We start from the raw sequence: 22,399 nt of genomic DNA on the forward strand, positions 1-22,399 counted from the left end.
TTCAATCCAGTGATACCATTACTTGAGCTATACTCCAAAGAGATCAAAGAAGAAAAGGATTCATCCATACAAAAATGTTTATAGCAATTCTTGGTAAAACCCAAGAACTGGAAGCTCATTAAGTATTCCCAACTGAGGAATGGATGAACAAATTATATAATGGAATGCTGTTGTACCATAAGAAAGGATGAAAGGAGGGGCAGCTAGGTGTCGCAGTGGATACAGCACTGGACCTGAAGTCAGGAGGACCTGAGTTCAAATCTGGCCTCAGACCAAACACTTGACACTTACTAGCTGTGTGACGCTGCGCAAGTCACTTAACCCCAACTGCAAAAAAAAAAAAATGAAAGGAATAGTTTCAGTGAAACTTGGGAACATTTGCATGTTACTCACCTCCTCCTAGAGAGTTAACTGACTCAGTGCAGAATGAGATATATTTTGGGGGTGTGGCCAACATATTGTTTTGCTTGACTTCTGCATATCTGTTATAAGGATTTTGTTTTTCTTTTATTTTTCAATGGTGGGGATGGAAAAAATTATTTTTGTTCATTGAAAAAAATAAAATATAATAAAACTGGTATGCTGGGTAATTGCAGTAGATCAGCCTGCACTACTATAGGAACTACATGCTTGAGAGAGAAAAATTAATAAAAATCACAGCATCTTAAGAGATGAAAGGGACTTTAGAGATCTTTTACTTTACAGATATTCATTTGTCTTTTATGTGTTATTCAAGGTCATACTAATTTACAGCAAAGCAGAGACTAGAGCTTAGGTGTCTTGATTCCCAGCTAACTACTCTTTCAGCAATTCTGAAAACAAAATTCATTTAAAATTGAAAATCAATTTTATGTTTTTCAATTTTAAATTGATCCAGTTTTGTACTACAAAGGTCTATTTCATGCCTCCTATCTGCATGAACAAGTCAAACACCTGTGATATGACCCCAAGCTACAGACATCATTATTATCTATCTATCTATCTATCTATCTATCTATCTCATACCTACGTACACGTATGTGTGTATGTGAGATGTGAGTCAGAGAGAGGCACACACCACCCCTCACCCCAAAGGCCAATAAGCTTTTGATTTTTAGGAATCAACCAGAGATTTTCTTTAGAGAGGCTCATATTAACTTTAAACCTAATTATGTATGAAGGGAGCAGGGCAGATTGAAAATTTAATGGCTCTTTGTAAGGGTCTGGAAATGTCATGCTGGAGACTTGGCTTACTAGAGCAACCATAATAAAAGGACAGAGCCAGAGGATAAATCTGACAATGGAATACTTCTGGTCAATCCTCCGTACATCACATCACTCTTCAGTATGTTCCCTAGTTCCCAAGTACAGGATAATGAAGGGTGTAAACTTGAATGGCCTCTAATTTTGGGGGGGGCAGAAGTCACTGGCTAGAGGGTCAAGGATACTTCTTAACAATCCTACTCCCTGTTCCCCATTCCAGACTGAGAAAGTGTTGGTATTTATCCTGATGGTTTCACTAGTTATTAGAAATGTAACCATGTCCTAATGCGATGTGCATGACTAATTGGTCAAAACTCACCCTTACCTCTTTACATTTCCCCAGCTCCCAGTTTAAAATCTGCCTGCCCAGGCACATGCTTACCTGGATGCCCAAGTGGTTGCCATGATAAATCCTGCCTCCCTGGCCCCGGCTGGCCAGCCTGAGATGTCTGCAGACTGGTCTGGTAAAGAGACTCCAACTCAGAGGTCTCCTGTTCTGTGTCCTCATTCCAGTGTGGATGTAGATGCATATGATTTCTCTCAGGATGGATGAGACCAACGCAGGGATCTTGAGGGGAAGGGTTCCTCCCAGGCCCATGAATCCATGTGCCATTTTCATGATCAGGGTGAGAACCAGAGAGCCTAATATTGCCCACCCAATGGTCCAGGGACAGAGAAGTCACTGAGTCATCACCATTGCCTACCTCCTTTGGCCTAACATCTTCCATTTGTGACAGCCTCCCTGGGAGCACGGCTGATTCTGCCATATTTAATCCCGCTCCCCAGGGAGCCTCACTGCTGTGTGGGGAAGGACTTACGGAAAGAGCATGGTGACTAGAGGGCCCTTCCCAGGAAGTCTGCCTATCCCTCCCAACCAAAGAATGTTGCTGTTTTTCCCAAGAAGAGTGACCATTCCCTTGTCCCTGTGGGATAGGTATCCTGGAGTCTGAAGGGGGTGACTCCTTTTTTAACCTAGTTGTCAGTTTCCTATCTTGGGGACTTGTAGCCACCCAGTTTCTTTCATAAGAATGATCCTTTGGGGAAACCCCATGCATTCTCTGGAACTGCTCTGCCAGGGAACGAACAAGTCCCTTTGTGCCAGGGACTTCTGGCTTCAAGACCTCTTCAGCGCCCCGTTCCCTTTGCGAAACAAATAAAGTTTCATGGTTATCGGTTTGGGGGCACCTGTTAGGTTTCTGTGTAGAATCTGGAGGAAAATGAAGCAAATGTGAGGAAGCAGGGGGTACTTTGGGGTGACAGGCCCCAGGCATGGGGAGGCTGGAACGAGCTGGACAACTTGAAGGATTACAGCCAGGGCTGTGTGAACCGCCCCTATCTGGGGAGACCAGGGGGGCCAAATGTGACCAGGGAGGCACCAGGGCAGACAAAACTGCAGTGTCACTTTTCTCTTGGCACTGCGGCTGGCCGGCATTTCTCCCTTCCTGAGTGGGAGTCCTGCTGCCGCCCCTATAGCCCAGAAGCCCCTCTGCTGGGCCTCCTGCAGGTTCCCTACCTTGGGGATAACCCTTCTCAGGCCTCCTTAACTTGTGGGATGAGCCTTGCCTGCAGAAAGCAGAAAAGGCATGGCCATCCACATTAGCAGAGGAAGTCAAGAGTTTGGGGAAGGACTTTCTCGGGGCACTGGGCTGTAGGGTGGGTGGGGAGGGTGACTCTGAAGACAGTAATGAGTGAGATTCATGGCAGGAAGTAGATGAGGGGAAAAAAGAACTGGTTCCAAACTCGGTGTCCTTGCTTGGCTCCAGCTGTGCCTCCTGACTCAGCAGTACTTGGAGCGGGACAGACTGTTCACTGAAATAAATGGGAAGAACCAATCATTAACTGTTTCTAATGGCAAAAAAAAAGTCACATAAAGAGAATTGCTAATTCTATTTGCTCTGTTCATAGAGTCAACATGATTCTTCCATGTTCTGAATGATAAAAATAAACGGAGAGGCAAGCACAAAAACAGAAACTGTTTAAGGGGTTCACAAACAAGAAAGCAAATGGTCAACTCTCTCTCTCTCTCTCTCTCTCTCTCTCACACACACACACACACACACACACCTCTCGATCAAAATTCACCTCTTTTTCCTGAACTGATACATTTCCCCAAATGGCCCTCATCAGAATGATACAATCCCATTAAAAGGCGCCTCTGCCTCTAACTCCCACTGCCCCCTGCACTCCTACTCCATTCATACTCTGCTATAAATTTGCAATTTAAAAAAGGAAGAAGGAAAAAGATTGCTGGCCAACATGTGGATGGTAGAAAGTGAGGCCCAGAAATGGCTCACGATCCAACGGCAATAACCTAAAAGGGAGGGTTCAGCAAAGAAGGGAAGAAGGGAGAAGGGGGCAAAGGTGGGATTAACAGATGATATAGACAGCTTTAAGGTTTGCAAAGCACGTTCCACATATTTCATTTGATTTTCATAACAGCTCTGTGAGGCATGTGCTATTATTCTCCTCATTTGTAAAATCAGGAAACTGAAGCTAAGAAAGGTTAATTGCCTTGTCCAGAATCACACAACTATTGATTATTTGGGGCAAGAATTGAACCCATGTCTTTCTGGTTCAAAGTCCAGCACTCTATTCAGTATAGAAAAGCATCCTACCAAAAAAGACCACATGGGTTCTATTGCTAAGTCAAGGGGAAATAGATCTTTGGTCAGGAGATTTAGTGGAAAACAACTACTTTATTTTATTTTTCCTAATCAAATCCAAACCAGATAGTGTTATACACTGAAATCTTTCTCCAAAGCAATAATCAGAGTTTTGAGATTTTTTAAAATTTAATTCTTCACTAATTATTGCTTTTGCTTTAAAAGCTCCACAATGTGAACAGTCGAAGATAACAACAATCATTGAGATTAATGGGACTATTTTAGCTATTTAGTACTGATTAACTACTTACTAAGTTGACTGTTTTGAAACCTAAATTGCTTACATTTAGACCAAGTCCCTATGAAGTCTAATCAATGACCTAAATAAGGGTTAAAAAACAAAACAGAAGATTCTAGGTGTAAGCAGAATAAATGATCCTCTTCAGAACTGTCCCTTTAAGCTTTAAAATTAGTATTATACTTCCATAAAAAAAACCACTGAATTTATTTCTTGAAAATTACGTCCCCTTTCCATCTGAAGTCAACCTACCCGTTTACCCTTTTAAAAAAATCCTATCTATTCCAAAGAGATCCACTTTCAGAACAACAGCTTTGATACCTGGAAGTGGTAAGTGCCCCAACCTTATGGAAGCCCTCAAAAGGAACTAGGATTCTCTCTTCTTAGAGGTGAATCTGAACAAAAATCTTAACAAAATACCGTCTGGTCTCTCTGTTCCCATGGGGGATGGGTGGCACTGAGATGAGCAGACACACAACAGATGCTGCTCTGAAGGTACATATTCAAGGATAAATTCCTTAGAAAGCAGTGCCCAAGAACAGTGGCTCACACATCACCAGGGCTACACAGATCCCATGAGTGCACAGGTCTGGGGCTGGATTCCCTCAGGATGTTGGGGGAGGTGGTCTGTGCGCTAACCCATACTTTTCCAAGTTTCTACAACAGTCTTTGGAGTGGTCTAAACTGCTTCAAGTTCTGAGTAAGTGACCTGCGCTCACTAAATTTGCTCATCCATGGTGAGACCACCCCACTTGCATGTATACGCTACTAAAGGATCCTCTGCAAAAAAGATTTCAACTTCTGCCGGAAGCAGAAATCCTCTTTCCCTGGCTACCGAGTTGGGCGATAGCTCCATTCTCCTAGACACCAGGGCATCTTTAGTATGCCAATTCCCTAGCCTCCAAACATTGGGCCACTAAAATGTTCTGGGCTGGGAAGGGTTTCCCAGGGCCGGATGTGTGCTAAGTAAAATGCTGCCCCAAAGCTGACCCACGAATTTGCTCAGTGTCAGTCCCCAGAGTCATCTGTACCTACCTAGCTGGGACAGTGAGCTGCAGCAGAAGCCTGTGCAAGACAAGAATCATCACCTGCTTCTAGGATCACGAGCCTTGACTCTTTAAGGAAGAAGGCTAAGACTAGCTTGTCTTCTACACATTCTCACAGATCTTTGTCTATCTGTAGGCTGAATTACTGTCACCAAACTAAGTGTGTCTTCAAATCCTAGCGTCCTCTAAGATACCATTTCACTACTTCTTTTGTTGTTATTTCTCTTCCAGTTTTAGGGAGAAAGATAAAAGCAATCTTCTTTCTGTATACCCCTCTTTCTCTTTTTTTAGGCAATTGGGGTTAAGTGACTTGCCCAGGGTCACACAGCTAGTAAGTGTCAAGTGTTTGGTCTGAGGCCGCATTTGAACTCAGGTCCTCCTGACTTCAGGGCCGGTGCTCTATCCACTGCGCCACCTAGCTGCCCCCTATACCTCTCTTTCTATGTTTTAATAACCAAGTTTAGAACTTAGCGGGACCTTCCACTTTCCTCACTCGATGCCTGATGTAGAAAGTGACATTTAATTGGTGAAGGGAAGATTTTTCTGGGGATTCCTCTCTCCTTCCCAATCTCCCAAAGCAGGAAGAGCTCTCTCTCTCTCTCTCTCCAGAGCACCCACAGTGTTGTGACCTCCCCTGATGTCCACGGGCTATCATGACTTCCCAGGCACTACCTTGTTGGCTGAGGGAGGGAGCCCCCCAACGGCGGCGGTGGCGGCGGCGGCTGCTGTTGCTGCATGCGATCCTGGAGGCTCCGTGCTTTTCGGATACAGATTTGTAACTTCTTATCAACTATGGTTCTGCTGAGCGTGCTAGAGCTGGCACCATGCAGGGCAAGTCTTAGTTTAGCTAAAACGCAAAACAAAAACAAAAACAAAAACAAAAACACACAGCAGAAACAGAACACACACACAAAGAATAAAATTGAACCAAAAATGAGCAACGAAATGCAGTAACTTAAAAGATGCAGCAGGAGCACAAGACATAGAACATGCAGAGGCTGCTGAGGTGAGGGATCTGCCTGGCCCTGCCTAGAAGACATCTTACAGCACCAAAGCCAAGGGGTCACAGAGGGAATTCAGATCAATCAACAGAAGAAATGCTGGAGTTGCATGTTATTTCCCACAGGTGATTTCTATGGCCTTCCCAACATGGTTGCCAGATTAAACGTTGGTCTTCACGCCCCAGCCCAACCCCTGCCTTGTAACTGGAAAAAGTCAGGAAAATCAGGACCATCATGAGACATGCAAGTACACCTGCCTTTCATCACAGGACTATTCAGCTGGGGGGGGGGGAGTCATACCTAAAAATCGCTTGCCAGTGATAAGCTCTGGGGTTCTCCAAAGCTCATGCTTCAACCCCTGCCAGTGCCCAGGAATCAGGGAGAAGAAGTAAGGGGAAAAGCACATACTCCTGTGGAAAGTTACAGGCCCAGGGTCAGAGCCTGTTTACTCTGTCCCAAGAAAAGGCTGCCTTCCTGGCGACTCCTGTCTGCTTTGTTCTTGATCGATGAGGAGACAGACAGAGTGGGTTGTCCCAAGTCAGATGCAATCTTGGACCAGGGGACAGAGAGGACTCCAGCATCCTGTGGGCTTTTGCTGAATTCCCTCCAGGTGGTCCCTAGAGAGCCCTTGGTGTCCAATTGGAAGGCCCAGACACCAGAGGGGCAGCTGAGGCCAGCAAGGGCTGCCACCGGGCCAGGCAAGGCAACAACAGCAGTGACAGAAGCTGCAGCTGAAAAGCATGACAGCTTTGAGGAGTTAGTTACTTACAAATTGCTTCATTACAGAGAGCCAAAGCTGCAGCACAGTCTCCTCTCTGCTCACGGCGCAGCGCCTCCTCCAACACCGAGTCGGCCTCTCGGGTGGACCTCTCAGAGTGATCGCGCCTCCCTGCAAGGGCCAGCACTTGATGCAAATGGGGGCAGGTGGGCAGGCGTCTTCATCCAGCCATCTGCCACAACCAGACAGCCCACAGGAAGTCTCTGGGACAGGGTTGGGGCGGTTATCCCAGTACCCTAGACCTTCCCAAGGGCACAAAGGCGGCCCAGGCACCAACCACCACTTATCGTTAGGCTATGAGTTCTTGGTAATCCCTGCCTGAAGAAAGCACACGATGGTATTTCTAGCAGCACAAAGAACAGAAGAATTTTTTAATAGAAAAAGAAGTAAGGGGAGATACAACTCTTCATCTGTTAGGGCAGAATAATATCTCTGCTAGAGAAGGAAGCTGCTAAACTTCTTGATTTTCTAACAGTCACACTGGTCACTGGCTGGAACCAACTAGTGTCTCAACACCACCATGGCCACACATCCGGCTCCTCAGGCAGCTCCTCACTGCCTCCTCAGAACAATTACCTTTGAGCTCAGAGAGTGTGAGGAGTCCCTAAGTGCCCCATCGTAGTGCCTGGTAGACAAAGCCCTGATGTGTGGTTAGCAATTCTATGAAAAGCTTCAGCAACAGAGGTCCCTACACTGATGGAAGGAGTGTTTTACAGTTTATAAGGGAGACAAGGCAAGCACCCCTATTTTCCATATGGGGAAACTCAAGCTCAGACAAGCTGCCAGAGTCAGCTGGCTAGTAAATGGTGGAGCAGGAACATGGGTCTTATCGGTCTGAAGCCCTATCTGGTCCTCTCTCATGACAGCATGCTGCCTCAGCACTGAGGGCTGCCCCAAGAACCACTTCCCTCTGGAGGCCCTGTGCTCCAAAAACCTCCCCCAACATCAAAGTTCTTCTGTCATCCTGAATTGGAGCCCAATTTTGGAGTCCTCGTTGACAAACTCCCAATATAAGTCCCCCCAAAAGCAACTAGGCTGGCATTGCTGCCAGGTTTTGACACTGCTTGTGGTACTTTTATCTCCTATTGAGATTTAGGATCAACAATATTTTCCAAAGGCTCCTTCTCCTCCTCCTGGCCACCTTCCCACCACCCATACACATTTTCACCGATGAAAATGGGACAAAGCCCTCTTCTCTAAAAAAAGACTTATCATGGAAAATAATGTCCAAATGAAAGAGGTGGGAAAAGTATGGTCATAGGCCAATTTCTGTGCAAGGATTCTGTTCACCTCAACCTGTTGTTGGCCCTTACCCACTCATAACCATGATTTACTTGCAAAATCTAATGTGAACTGAAGCTGTGAGGTTTCCTAAAAACAAACTGGAACCCGTTTCTCTTGATAAGCTTTGTGGTCCTTCCTGGCACTAAGTCATGCCTATCTCTATATGGACTTGGGAAACCAATTCGTGACTTTTTTTGGTTTTTAGACTCAAGTAAGAAGGGTCAAGATATCTGAATCACTTTTTACAGTTTTCCCACTCCTTTTAACTGAGGACAGAGGACAAAGGGCTCTAGGAATATTTACTATGTCCTCAAATTCTCTTGCCCCTGACTTTGAAGGCTCCTAGAGGAATTAGAGGGAAATAGCAAGAATACAAGTTTGGCTCTAAGGAGCTTAGAACTTAAGACTCCTGATACACCTTTGGTCTCAAGTTTTGAGTATTCCCATAACACAGAATCAGTTGAAATTGCCAATACTAATTTACACACTCAGATACATGACTAAGGCTACAAGATTCTCAGACCCTGTAAGCAGAGTTAGACTTGTTGTTATTCTGTTGTTTCAGTTATGTCTGACTCTCTGTGACTCCACTTGGGGTTTTCTTGGCAAAGATACTGGAGGGGTTTGCCATTTCCTTCTCTGCCTCATTTTACAAATGAAGAAACTGAGCCAAACAGAGGCTAAGTGACTTGCCCAGGGTCACACAGCTAGTAAGTATCTGAGTGCAGATTTGAACTCAGGTCTTCCTGATTCCAAGCCCAGGGCTCTATCCAATTCTATCCCTTTCTTAGTCCCTTCAGAATCTTAGCCACCCAGGCTTCTCTCATCCAGAAGTTGCAGAGTCAATGACAGAAAACTAAAAGCAGATTCCCAACACGTTATTTTGATATGATGGCCAACTAGCTGAGAGAGCTAAATGGGGAGAGTGAAGGTTCTTCTTTCAAAAAGAGCATGAATCTGGGAACGTGATGTTGTTGCCACTCTGAATCGGAAAGGAAGAATAACAGAAAAATTAAAAAATGGAGATTATCAAGGCCAGTGGAATAAATTCAAACATATGCAGAGAAACATGCTTATTGATTCAGGAAATACGAGGAAAGAAGTGCCCTAAAGTTTGGGTAAGAAGCAAAGAAGAGAAGAATTATCTAGGACTGTCCAGCATGGGACACGATGCCCAGTAATGCAGGAAGGGAGGAATCTCCACAAAAAGGGGGTCCAAAGAAACAGCTTACATTCCAGTTCTGGACACCACTTCTGAAGTATATCTAACAAGAATGTGTAGCCTATTTTAAAGAAAGAAGAAGTAAAGCCAGAGTGATAGGAGTCTTCTATGCAGCCAAGGTCCAGGCCTCAGACTTGCCAAACCTGTGTGTTCTTGCACAAAGTGACTCCCCACAAAGATCACAGAAGATGAGACAAGGTGAACAACTATACTAGAAGTGGCCCTCAAAAACCTTCTTCAGACTACACGGGATGAACCTGAATAGAGTTTACAGTCATGGAACATCCTTCTCTTTTCTATTATCCAATTTAGGACTTATGCATAGTTACATTCTCTACTTCTAATGATGGGAAGATTTTGGCATGAAGAATTATCTTTTGTCAAAAGGCACTCCTCCCTCCTCCCCCCCTTTTAAACCAGATATTTGTCCTCCAAACCAGGGACCCTCTCCTCAATCAACAAGTTAGTGATATTCTAGCTTGACAGTGTCAGTGATACTGCTCAAACTTGGAAACAGGGAGATACAGAAAAATGTCATTTAAACATTTCTGTCTTTCTGTCCACAGCCTCATCCACAAGAGTTACCCTGATGCTGAAGCTCGTCCAGGTCCATGAAGCGGCTGGGGTGTGGGTTGAACCCTCGAGCTTCCTCCAATTCCTTCTCCCGCTTCCTTCGGAGCTCCTGTTCCTGGGCCCGTCGAGCCACCTCTTCCTGGAGTTCATCCAGCTCACTTTTAGAGGATAAAGACAACTGCCTGTCTGTGAGACAAAAGAAAAAATTCCACTTTACAGATTAAGTCCGAATCTTAGAGCCTATTCAATTCATAGTCAGGGTAGTGAAGCCTCATAATGACTGGCACATGGGTTAGTAACTGCATGCAGTTTGGGGGGAGCGTAGGCCTGAGTACTAAGAGGTGTGCTTTTCCTGACTACCACCGAATCAAAGGAGAAGTTGGAGCAAGTCCCTTCACTTCTGCCTAGATTTCCCCCTCTCCATTATGATAGTAAAGACTCAACACAAGAGTTCACGAATGACCAGACAGAAACTGGCATAAATGCTGAAAGGAAGGGTTGGAAAGGTCAGTGAAAAGAAAAAGCAGACCACGGAGACTGCCAGAACAGTCACTCTGCTGGCTGCCGTGCACTGATGGAGGCACTGGGGCACTACAGCCCGTCACCCTCCCAGCCCCCTTGACTTATTCTTGGGCTCAAGGTTTGGGGAGCCGCTCAGTCAAGCACAAGGTCTAGAGACCACTGAGCTGGAAAGCTGTTGGCTGTTCTGGAACCCAGAGGAAGGAGATAAGACTGTTTACATGTTGCTGGAAGTGACAGTGGCTGAGGAAACCAAAATGAAAGAAAGAAGCCAAACAAATGCATCCATTAGGAAATACAAGCTAACCCTGCCTTTCCCAGGGTCCTCCCCAATTGTTACCACTGACTACCCGCCCTAGAGTCCAAGGAAGCCAGAGACACCTGCTCCTGCTCTGCCTTGCTCAGCTGTGCCAGGTATCAGGTCCCTAGAGCACATGTCAAAAATGTCCTACGTACTGATCTCCATGAGCTCTTGCTATTACATCCCCCTGCTCACTGCCTGTAGTGGTTCTCCTGGAGGAGTTAGTGGTCAGAACAATGCCTCTTCTCCTTCTCAGTGTTCAGTGGTGGGGATACCCTTTCTTTCCACTCTTCCCCCACCCCCTTTCCAAAGGACTGCTGAAGGCCAATAAACTTTCACTATCCCTCCCATGGTTTACAAGGTGGAGGTGTTAGTACAGTTTTAACCTTTAATAATTTCAAATTTTAAATGCTTCACACACAAAGAAAACACCTGAAGAGGTTATTTAAAATGTTTAAATACTGATGTTTCTTATTAAAATTCAGCACAGCTACCACCTTGTGCTATATGTCACTCTAGTTGATTTTCAAACTTTGTAAAACTTTTATCAGCTGCTGATCATTGAATGAAAAGATTGCATTCAGTAATCCTAGCCTTAAGATTGTCCAAAGAATGAAGTTTTAAAGCATTCACACATTTTGATGTGATCCTACAAGAAAAAGTCTCATACAAATAAATCAAGTGATTGAGATGGCCAAGTAAGAGGACCTCCTCTACTGATCCATTAGACTTAAGGGTCACCCAGAAATTGTTGCACACAAAATACAGAATGACAAGGCGCCTCGTCTTGTTAAAATAAAATTTTATTTTTTAAAGTTCACAAAACTAAATAAGTATAAAAGAAATTTAAATAATTAAAACTCTCAATTTTTTAAATAAGTTTGTAGTAACATTTATGTTTTAGAAGTTATTAAAACTTTAAAGTGCATTAAAAATTTTAAATCCCTAGGATTAGAAATCACTCTGAGCCTGAGGTCAGAAAACTCGGGTCTGAATCCTGCTTCTCACATCGTTGGTAGAGTGCCAAGGAACAGACCATTACCCTCTTTAAGCCTCAGTTAAAAGGATTTTGCAAACCCTAAAAAACAATGGGAATCCCAGCTAGTCCCACTGTTTAGAAGGGGCCAGAGCTTGCACACAGTCTAATTTCACTCATCAGAATTTCCTTTGGCCCCTTAGCTAATTTAGCCCTCAAGTACCTTGCTACATATGAAGTCCCTTTCTCTTGCCTGAGTTTAATACTACCCACACTCCTAATGTCTAATACAAGAAGCCCATAAGGATGAGATAGGACGTGCGCATAAAATCTTCCTTCCTGGAGCCTGAGGCTACAGGCCAGGTGAGGTTTTCGTGTTTTTTTTTAAACCCCTACCAAGTGAAGAAGTGAATACCCCACCAGGTTATCACTTAGTCATACAATTTAAAGGATTCCCTTTCCATTAAATCCCTGGGGTTAGCACTCCATTGAATGGAGCCTGCTAAGGATGAGCTCAGGAGGCCAAATACAATAGGCTTCCCCTCTTCCCCCACCACTACAGACTCTTGGCTACATGTAAACCAAGGCCTGGAATTCCACCACAGACACCACTTTTTTTTCCTCTGTTAAAATTCAAACTCCCATTAGAAAGGTAACACTTTGCCCTAATATTGGCCACTTATTTAGTGTGAATGAGTTTCTGATCCTTTCTTTAGAAATTACTTTGTCAAAGAGAAAGTTACAACACTGAGAACCAACAAGAAGGGGAAAAGGCATAGCACGAAAGGGCACAGGGAGTCCCAACAGTGTGCTGCCACCTTCACTGTCTGACCTACGGTCTATTTTGCTGCCAGCTATCATGTCCACAAGCTGACATTAAACTTGATATAAACTGCATGGAGAGAGGAGTCTGATTCCATGAAACTGCCATACATAAGATAAATCTCTCCTTTTGGACAGAGCCTCCATTGCCTCAGAGAACCTCACTGCACTAAACCTTCCTCTCAACTGCCGGCTCAGGACTCAAAGCTTAAGCTTGCTTCCCAATGTATGTTAGCATTCAAGCCACCTCAGAGTTCCACGGAGCTGTGTCATAGCCTGAGAGCGAGTAGATAAGATGCTTCCACATTTGTATCCTAATGACAGGCTAATTTTTAATTATCACCTCATTCTCAAGCCTCCAAGAGGCCTGGATGAGGGAAGCCAAGCAAGTGACCCCAACAAACCTGCAGTCTTGTCCTTCCAGGGCTGGGGCTGGTTCTTTGTCCAGCCGCTTTTGGACGGGACCAAATCCACCTCCAGGATGCTGCTGCTGCTGTGTGACTTTGGGATCTGACGCCAGGCAGGGACCAACCCAGGCACTCTTTTCACATTTGTATCCCTTCCAAAAAAAAACACAGGGTCCCATGTGAGCAAGGAACCATAAAAATTATTACTGAAATGGTCCCCAAAAGGAGAAGGCTCAGTCATCTCCCATGTCTCCTTTTATCTACTTTCTCCTTACCCCTTGCCATATATATTTAGATACTCCCCCATTTTCTTTCTCAAATTCTAGCTCCAAATTTACTAGCTAGCCATATGACCTTGGGCCAGTCCCTTTGCTGTCTAGATTTTGGTTTATTCAGCTGTAAAATGGTGGGACAAGATAAGATGATCTCAAACCACTGCCATGTTCTCTTGGGATCAAAGTAGAGAGCTTCCTGAAGTTAGTAAAGTGAGTTAAAAAGCTGTCTATTTGCTGCCATTATAGAAACAGACAAAATGGCATAATGGCCAGAGGACAATCAGGAAGACTTGGGGTCAGATCTCAGTTTTGACACTTACAATTTTACTATTTGAGTAATCCGGGGAAAGTCACTTAACAGCTCTCTATTCCTCCGGCAATTCCTCAGGATTTATGTATTAGAGCACAGAGAAGCTTTGATTTACAATGATTGAGAGATCACAGATTTAGAGCAGGAAAGAACCTCAAATGTCATCTAGTCCAAGCCCCTCATTTTACAGATAAGGAAAACTGAGGTCCAGAGTGGTTGAGTGACCTATCCAAGGCCACACAAGCAGTAAGCAACACAAGTGGGATTTAAACCCAGGTCTAAAGACACTTTTGACACCAGAAGCTCCTCACATTAGGTAAATCATAGAGTAGAAAATGCAATCACATCACAAATATCTTTAGGACCCAACTGCTTCATAAGCATACTCCTGGAAACACTAACTTTGTAAGAAGAGAGGGCAATCAGGGGTCATCAGAGGGAGCTCCACTGAGGAGGGAGTTCAGGTCAGTTCTGGAGCTGGAAGGAGGCTCAGAAGTCAGAGTCCAACTCCCCCATGAGACAGAGAAGTGGGTCACAAAGGTGAGGTGACTCAGCAGGGGTCCCTCAGTGGTCAATTAACACAGATCTTTTGGCTACAAATCCAGCCCTTCCTCTGCCCCCCTCTGCAGCAAAGGCAGGGGGAGCTGAACTGTGCTTGGACTGGGACTAGATGTAGGCGCAGTCATCTGCTTTGCACATTATTCAACAAACACATTCAGAGTAATGAAAATGGTACCGGCCAACGAGCCAAGAGACCTTCAGTGTGAGGCCCTACTTTACCACCAGCTGGCTTGCAACGCTATGCTGATGTCAGCTCTTGGGCCCAGCTGGTTTCTCTGTAAAATGAGGGGATCAGATGAAATGATCACAATGCTCTCCTCCAGCTCTGAAATGCTATGACTCTACAAATAGTCATGACTCTCATCATTCCATGTGAAGTGAGCTGCATTTACACTATGCAGTACAAGGCCTTCAGTGTTTCCACAATTTTCCCATACCCTTTTCTCTCAGCTGAGGACCTTTCCGTTTATTATAATGAAAAAAAATTATAAGAATATTCAATGTAAGCTCCCTCTTCTCTCTGTTCATTTTAAAGCCTCTTGATATCATCTCCCACTCACTTCTTCTTTCTAAGTGTATGACAGAGGTGAGCCTTCCATCCACTCCTGTCTTCTCCAGCAGACTGCATTCTCAATCATCTCCGGTCTCGAATCCTCAACCTCTTCCTATCAACTGGTTTCTTTTCAACTGTCTTCAGATACGCTCAAACTATTATTCTCTTATCTCTATCTGCTGTCTCTACTTTTTCCCCTCTCACTTACTCCTCAACCTTTTGTAATTTAATTTGGCTTCTGACCTCATCAGTTAACTGAAACAGTTCTCTCCAAAATTACCAATGACCTTTATCTTTAAAAAAAAAATCTAATTACAAAGATTATTGATTTGTAAAAATTTACTTTTTTCCCTCAATTAACAAAAATCTATTTTCTCTCTTCCCACCCCACCTCAATCCACTGAAGGGGAAAAAGAAAAGAAAAGCAAAACCCTTACAACAAACATACATAGTAAAGCAAAACTGATTCCCATATAGGCCATGTCCAAAAAATATGTTCTCAATCTTCGCCCTGAGTCCATCTCTGTTAGGAGATTTCATAAGTTTCCTTACGAAACTACTAGAATTAAGATTGGTCACTGCACTGATCAGAATTCTTAAGTCCTTTGAAGTTGTTTGTCTTTACAATGTTGTCATTATCATATAACTTTTTTCTCGGTTTTGCTTGTTTCATTCTTCATCAGTTCATACAAGTCTTCCCTGGGTTTCTCTGAAGCCATTCCCTTTTACCATTTCTTATAACATTGTGGTATTCTATTACATTCCTATACTATTCTGCAATTCCTACCTTACCCCTTCCAAACTGATGAGCACTCCCTTAGTTTTCAGTTCTTTGCAACAAAAAGAGCTGCTATAAATATTTTTTCCGCACGTGGGTCCTCTTCCTTTCTTTGGCCTCTTTGGCAGAAATGGGGAACCTGTAGCCTCGAGGCCACATGTGGCCCTCTAGGTCCTCAAGTGTGGCCCCCTGACTGAATCCAAACTTTCAGGGAACAAATGCCCTTAATAAAAGGATTTGTTCTCTAAAACTTGGACCCAGTCAAAAAGCTGTACTCAAGGACCCAGAGGGCCACATGTGGCCGCGAGGCCGCAGGTTCCCAATCCCTGCAATATACTGGCCTAGTAATGGCATTGCTGGGTCAAAGCATATACACAGGTTAGTAACTTTTTGGATGTGGTTTCAAATTCCTTTCTACAATGGCTGGGCTACTTCACAGCTCTACCAATAGTTCAATAATGTTCCTGTTTTCCCAAAGCCCTTTCAACATATGTCATTTTCCTCATTTTTGTCAACTTTGCCACTCTGATAAGGTGATACCTCAGAATTGCTCTAATTTGCATTTCTCTAATTATTAGTGATTTGGAGAATTTTTCCATATGGCTATTGATAGTTTGTAATTTTTCCTCTAAAAAACTTCCTATTCATGTCCATTGATATTTATCAAGTGGGAAATTGAATTTCAATCAGTTCCCTATAAATCTTACAAATGAGACCTTTATCAGAGAAACTTGCTGCAAAGACATTTTTTTTTCTCTCAGATACTTGTTTCTTAATTTTAAATGCAGTAGTTCCCTATAATCTCTTAACTGCCAAATCTGATGGTCTTTCCTTCCTCTGAAGGTCTTCTCCTCCTCTACCTCTTGGCTATGTTTTACACTGTTAACCACCTTTCCCTCTTGGATATGCTCTCCTTTCTGATACTGCCCTCTCCTAGCTGTCTCACTACTCCCTTCTCAGTCTTCTTTGATGGTTCACCATCTAAATTAAGCTCTCCAAGGGGTAATTCACCAATGTTTTGTTCTAGGCCTTCTTCTCTTTTCCCTCTACACTCTCTCTTTTGTTAACCTTATCAACTCCCTGGGGTTAAATTTTCATTTCTATGTAACTGACTCACTATCCATAGACCCACCCTCAGTCTCTACCTTAACTTCAGTAGGAAATATGTCCCAGAGACATCTTAAGCTCAATATATCCCAAACTGAACTCATTACCTTTTCCCCAAATCCCTTGTCTTCCAAACTTACCTACTTCTGTCAAAGGCATGACCATAGTCTCCCAGGTTCACAACCTCTGCACTGTCCTCAGCTATTCATTCTATCTCACTTCACATATCTAATCAGTTGTCAAATCTATGGGATCCATCCCACATACTGCTGACCATGTTATATTCCTTTACTCAACCTACTTTAGTGACCTCCTATTAGATAAAATATAAACTCTTCTTTGCTTTCTCACTGCACGTTATTCTTCCCCACCCTGTTGTCTTCGTCCCCAGTGTAATCCTGCCAAATTGGGTCCTCATGGATGTCCCCATCTTCCAACTCTATGTCTCTGCATGACCAGCTGCATTTGTCAGAAATGCCCTCCCCCTCCCTTTTCACCTCTACCTCCCAGAGCCCCCTATCTTCCTTTGAGATGTAGCACAAGCATCACTCTCTATATGAAGCCTTTCCTGATCCCTCAATTAGTGCCATCCTCCCAAATCACCCTATGTTACATACACATCATATTTGTCCCTTTTAGGCCACATGTCTTTGTCTGTACTTGTCATTTCCACCACTGGACGATGTGCCCCTTCCAAGCAGTGTGGATGCACTCATGGTACCAGTATTTCTAACACTGGGAACAGAGAGTGGACTTCAGCAAGAACTGAATACTGGGCTGATTAATGTCTCCTATATAACAGGAGACAGGCTTGAAGGTTTGCAAAGCACTTTACCAACATTACCTCCTTTCATCCTTCCAACCTAGTATTATCTCCCTTTTACAGATGAGGAAATTGCAGCTGACAGAGGGAGACACAAAGCTACTAAGTATCTGGAGCAGGATCTGAACTCTCGCCTTCCTGACTCCAGTGCCACCTCACTGCCTCAGAGATCCCCAAAGTCAGACTTAGATGAACTAAACAATATATGGGCTTTGGAGCTGCTCCTTCATTCACTTAATTAGTCCTTACTGAGCAATTCCAAACTTGACTTTTACATGCAGTCTCCTGATTTTCAAACCACTTTGCTGCTGACATTAAACCCTTTGTCCAGCAGAGGGGGTTGTTGCTACACTGTACTACCCCTGCCATATGTGTAGCCCATTCCTGAATCTGCCTCATAAAGTCAGGGCAGAGATCTCTCAGTATTGCCCTAAAATGGTCAACGCCCCCTTGCACAGTACCTGGAGGTGCCAGACCTCTCTGGCACAGTTGCATCCAGACTGACAGGGCTGTTACTGTTCCTCTCGCTGCTCTCATAGCCAGATTCCATCCTCTGGATTAATCGAGGATGTTGTTCCATAAGGTGAACACCAGGTCGGGGTGGACCCCAGTTCTTGTGCCTTAAGCTTGGCCCATTGCTTTTGGGGTCATAGGCAGTTGATCTGTTCAGTTCATTTGAAATAAACTCTTTAGCTAGCCAAACCAAAGAACAAAAGTGGACAAAAAAGGTGGATTTAATGTTACTTAACATCCAAAAACACTCCTGAGCACCCACTACCCAGAACCAGAAAAGGAGCCAACTAATGGCCTTTCTATATCATCACCATTTCCCCAGGTTACTGTGGCATATGCACTACTCACTAATAATGCTTCATAACCAAAAAGAAGCCATGTCCATGGGTGTCAAGGGCACCATCATCCTCCTAGTTACCTACCAATACAGGTGTCATCCTTGAATCATCATTCTCTCCCAATCTCCATATCCAATCAGCTGCCAATCCTATCTAATCTAAGTTTGTCTAACATTTCTCATGTATGACTCCTTCTCTCTTCTGACACAGCCACCATCCTGGTACAGACCCTTACCTCACATCTGGACTACTATAACAGCCTGTTAACTGGTCTCCATACCTCAAGTCTCACCCCACTCTAGTTCATCCTCCTCTCAGCTGTCAAACTGATCTTCCTGAGAAGCACATCATCTGCCTGTTCAATAAACTCTAGTGGCTCCCTATTACTTCCAGGATCAAATATAAAATCCTCTTTTAAAGACCTTCATAGCCTGGCCCCTTCTTACCTTTCCAGTTTTCTCACATTTTACTGCCCACCACATATTCTACAATCTAGTGACATTCGATTCCCTATTGTTCTTTGCTCATGACACTCCATCTCCCACCTGGCTGTCCCCTCTGCCTGGAATTTCCCCTTTCCTCCTCTCCACCTGCTGGCTTCCTTGAAGTCTTAGCTCAAACTCAACTTCTGCATGAAGCTTTTCCCAATCTCCCTTAATACTGGAGCTTTCTCCTGGGTAATATCTTTAATTTGCCCTGTCTATATCTTGTTTGTGCGTGACTCTTATGTTGTCTCCTCCATCAGACTATGAGCTTTTTGAGGGCAAAGACTGTTTTTTGCTTTTCTTTGTATCCCCACCAGTGCACAGTGCAGTACTTGACACACAGTTGGCACTTAATAAATGCTTCTTTATTGGCTTGCTGATCCATTTAGAAAACATCTAGTTTCTACATATGTAGTTACACTAAATCAGCTTTGTCCCCCTGTCCAATCCCACCCCTCCCCCTCCCACTATCTCCTTCTCTCACCTGGGTCCTCCGAGAATGGACTGAGCTGGGTATAGCCACAATGCTTCCTTTTGTCCTTACTGAAGATGCTGTCAATATTCAGAGACTCACGTTTAGGTCTCCATGTTGGACGGTACTTGCTGGATGAACTGGATTTAGACTCACTGCTAGTGCTCTCTACCTCCCAGTCCTGACAGTGCAAGGGTAGGCTCCGAGGGGGTCGCTTTTCAGTTTGGTCTCCTTTTCCCACACACGGAGATCCTTGGTTGGTTTGGGAAGTCAGGGATGGTCTGCTATGGATGATATTGCTGACCGTTTCTTTAAAATCCTTTAGTCTGTTGGTGCTGCTAGGTGGCTTGGGGGCACTCCTGGGGGCTTGCTTCTCCTTCAGTGTTTCTCCTAAAATCCACAGATGAACCAGCACAAACACAGACCCTTGTATTACACTAGTAGAATTATTATCAATATTCCCTTAATGCTATACCTATATGAGCGCTATGAATAAGAAGGTACAAATTTCATCAGCTCCAGAAATGGCATGGATGGCCAGTGAGGAAACAAGGACAATGACTGACCTTCACTGTGGTACCCAGAGGACTGTGGCTCATCGCCTCTCCTCCTGGTCCGACCAGCGTTTCTCTTCCGCTCTGTCAACAAACCCTTTTTGGCTATGTGCTTCTGGCTACATTCACTGTCAGTCAGATGTCCTGAAAGAATAGGAAATGTGAGGGAAGGAGCAGAAACACATAGCTACTCCCATTGTACTCTTGAAAGCAAGACTGACCTGACCCCAACTCCCACCCCTGCCAATTCTGAGACCCTTAATGGCATCATTTAAAAGTAGTGTGCCTGCAGTGCCCAATTTCAACATCCTAATTCATCATCATCTACTTCTATGTAAGGTCAAATGAGATAATATTGCAAAGCACTTAACACAATGCCTGGGCACACAGCTGGTGCCTAATAAAAGCTTATTCCATTCCCTTTCCTTCCCCTTGATAACATATCAGGATTGAGGGCTGTCTAATTTTGCTGGTTTATTTTCACACTCTAAATCTAAAAACACAGCTTGGCTCATCACTTATAAAGATTAGATGCAAACTAAACTTTGGATCCAACATTACTTAAAGGGTCACAACCTTTACCCACAGTCCTAGTATTATTATAGGATTGTTAAGGCCTGGAATTTAGCTTTTATCATTCGTGTAACATTTAAATTAAACAAAATAAAACAAAAACAAAAACAAGGCCACTTCAAGGATCAAAATCCTCAACAAGTAGTAAAAACTGAAAGTAAAAACCTGGCCTGATTCAGCAACACCAGTGGCCCAACCTCCATTCCATCACTACCTGGATCTTCAGGTATTTTCCTGAAGGTAACACTACAAACACAGCATCACACACGTACACACACTCTACCCTTAAGTTATTAGTTGTGGACATTGTACTTAGCAGTCAGATATGAAAGAAAGGGGAGAAACATAAAAAATAGAAGTGGGCACAAAGAGGGTAAGACAGATAAAGGAGAATAAGGAAGGAAAGAAGAAATGAACCTTCTTTGACTAACTAGATGAAATGTGATCATCTTCCGTGGGTTTTTTTGGTGTTGTTTTTTTTAAAATTTTTGTTGCTTTTTTTTTTTAACCTACACCAATATCAACCACACATGTCGTCCTTTTAAAGAAAAAACCAGTTTTAAATTTGGGAGGGATAAGAAAGAAGAGAGGGAACCTGTGATTTCATGAGTGTGAGAGAATGGAGTTTCCATCCAAATATATTTTAAATTTAATAGTGTTAGAGAGTAGCTGAGGGGCACTAAAGTTAAGTGACTTGCCCATGGTCACAAAGACCATGTATGTCAAAGACAGGATTCGAATATGTCTTGTCTCCAAGGCTGGTCCCACACTTCTTGTCACATATTGTCACCCATTTTATTGAATGTTGGTGTTTTCATCAAGAATGTTTGAAAGCCTTGTATTTCATTGAGAATGTCCATTTTTTCCCCTGAAAGTCTATGCTCAATTATGCTGTGTAGGTGACTTGGGACTCTAGTGACTGTTGTACTGAACCAGATAAATCTTTCTTCATTCCCCCTACAAGCTTCCTACCTGTGTCCCGACTGCTCTGAGACAAAGAGTCATTCTCCACATTGTAGATCACTGTCCCCTGGGAATCAGATGAGAAATGACTGACCACAGACTCATGGTGGGAGTGTTTGCAGGGATAGCTGTCTGTTGATGAATCTGTCCGGGTATCACTGGAGATGGAAGGCTCCCTTCCTGAAGAAAGGAGACAATAGACAGGTAGGGCAGAAAGAATAAGATAGAAATGTCAACAGAGGTCAGAAAGCCAAAGTCAAAGCTTTCCAAGACAAATGGGCTACAAGGTTACATGCTGATCCTGGCTTAAAGAGGACCCATTTAAACAAACAAACCAAAAAAAAAACCAAAACAAAACCTGGTGAAATCCCAGCTTTAACTTGTGAAAACCTCCAGGACTTTTGGGGAACATATGGGTTCAGAAGTAGAAAAAGGGAATTACCTGTGAAAAGAGGGCCAGCTTTTTGAAACTAGTTAATTTCCCTGCCTCCAAAATGTTCCTGCATATTTTTTTTTATCTTGCTTTGTAAAGAGAAATTATACTGACTGAAATTCTAACAATTAGAGATTCATGTGGGTTAACAAGTATTCTTATTATTTGTTTTAGTAAGCATACCTAATAACTTAGGTGAATTATTTACATAGGAATAGAAATTAATTTAATTCGATTATTTTGTTCCTAACACCTAGGAATATTGCATTAGAAAAGTAAATGAAGTTTTGCATGGGGAGTCTAGAGGTTGTAGAGTGGGAAGATAACAGACTTTCGAACTATGGACTAATAATAACAGTAATCATAGCTAACATTTATATAGCACTTATTATGTGCCAGGCACTGGGCTAACTGCTTTACAATTATCTTTTGATAATTATCATTTGATTTTCCCAACAACCTTGGGAGGTATGTGCTATTATCTCTATTTTACATGTGAGGAAACTGAGGCAAACAGAGGCTAAGTGACTGCCCAGGGTCACACAGCTAGTAAATTTCTGAGGCTAGATTTGAACTCAGGTCTTCCTGA

General features: G+C 43.5%; 1 protein-coding gene across 10 annotated transcripts in view; it reads right to left on the reverse strand.

Moving 5' to 3' along the window:
• Positions 1-22,399, reverse strand: part of USP54 (ubiquitin specific peptidase 54) — a 122,748-nt gene that overhangs the window by 8,768 nt on the left and 91,581 nt on the right. For 7 of the 10 annotated variants that reach the window (XM_078150844.1, XM_021006076.2, XM_021006070.2 and 4 more), the window contains 9 exons: positions 21,387-21,557; positions 19,854-19,985; positions 19,300-19,677; positions 17,941-18,172; positions 13,070-13,224; positions 10,060-10,233; positions 6,960-7,079; positions 5,862-6,036; positions 1,625-3,051 (listed from right to left, as the gene is read on the reverse strand). In XM_078150844.1, the coding sequence (XP_078006970.1) occupies positions 1,625-3,051; positions 5,862-6,036; positions 6,960-7,079; positions 10,060-10,233; positions 13,070-13,224; positions 17,941-18,172; positions 19,300-19,677; positions 19,854-19,985; positions 21,387-21,557 (2,964 nt within the window). Of the gene's footprint in view, positions 1-291; positions 328-1,624; positions 3,052-5,861; positions 6,037-6,959; positions 7,080-10,059; positions 10,234-13,069; positions 13,225-17,940; positions 18,173-19,299; positions 19,678-19,853; positions 19,986-21,386; positions 21,558-22,399 lie in introns of those variants that run through there. The other 3 variants (XM_021006078.2, XM_021006079.2, XM_021006080.2) reach the window with 3 other exon arrangements.

Source organism: Phascolarctos cinereus, unplaced genomic scaffold (genome assembly GCF_003287225.1).
Source record: "Phascolarctos cinereus isolate Bilbo 61053 unplaced genomic scaffold, phaCin_HiC Scaffold_3;HRSCAF=262, whole genome shotgun sequence".
NCBI lineage: Eukaryota > Metazoa > Chordata > Mammalia > Diprotodontia > Phascolarctidae > Phascolarctos > Phascolarctos cinereus.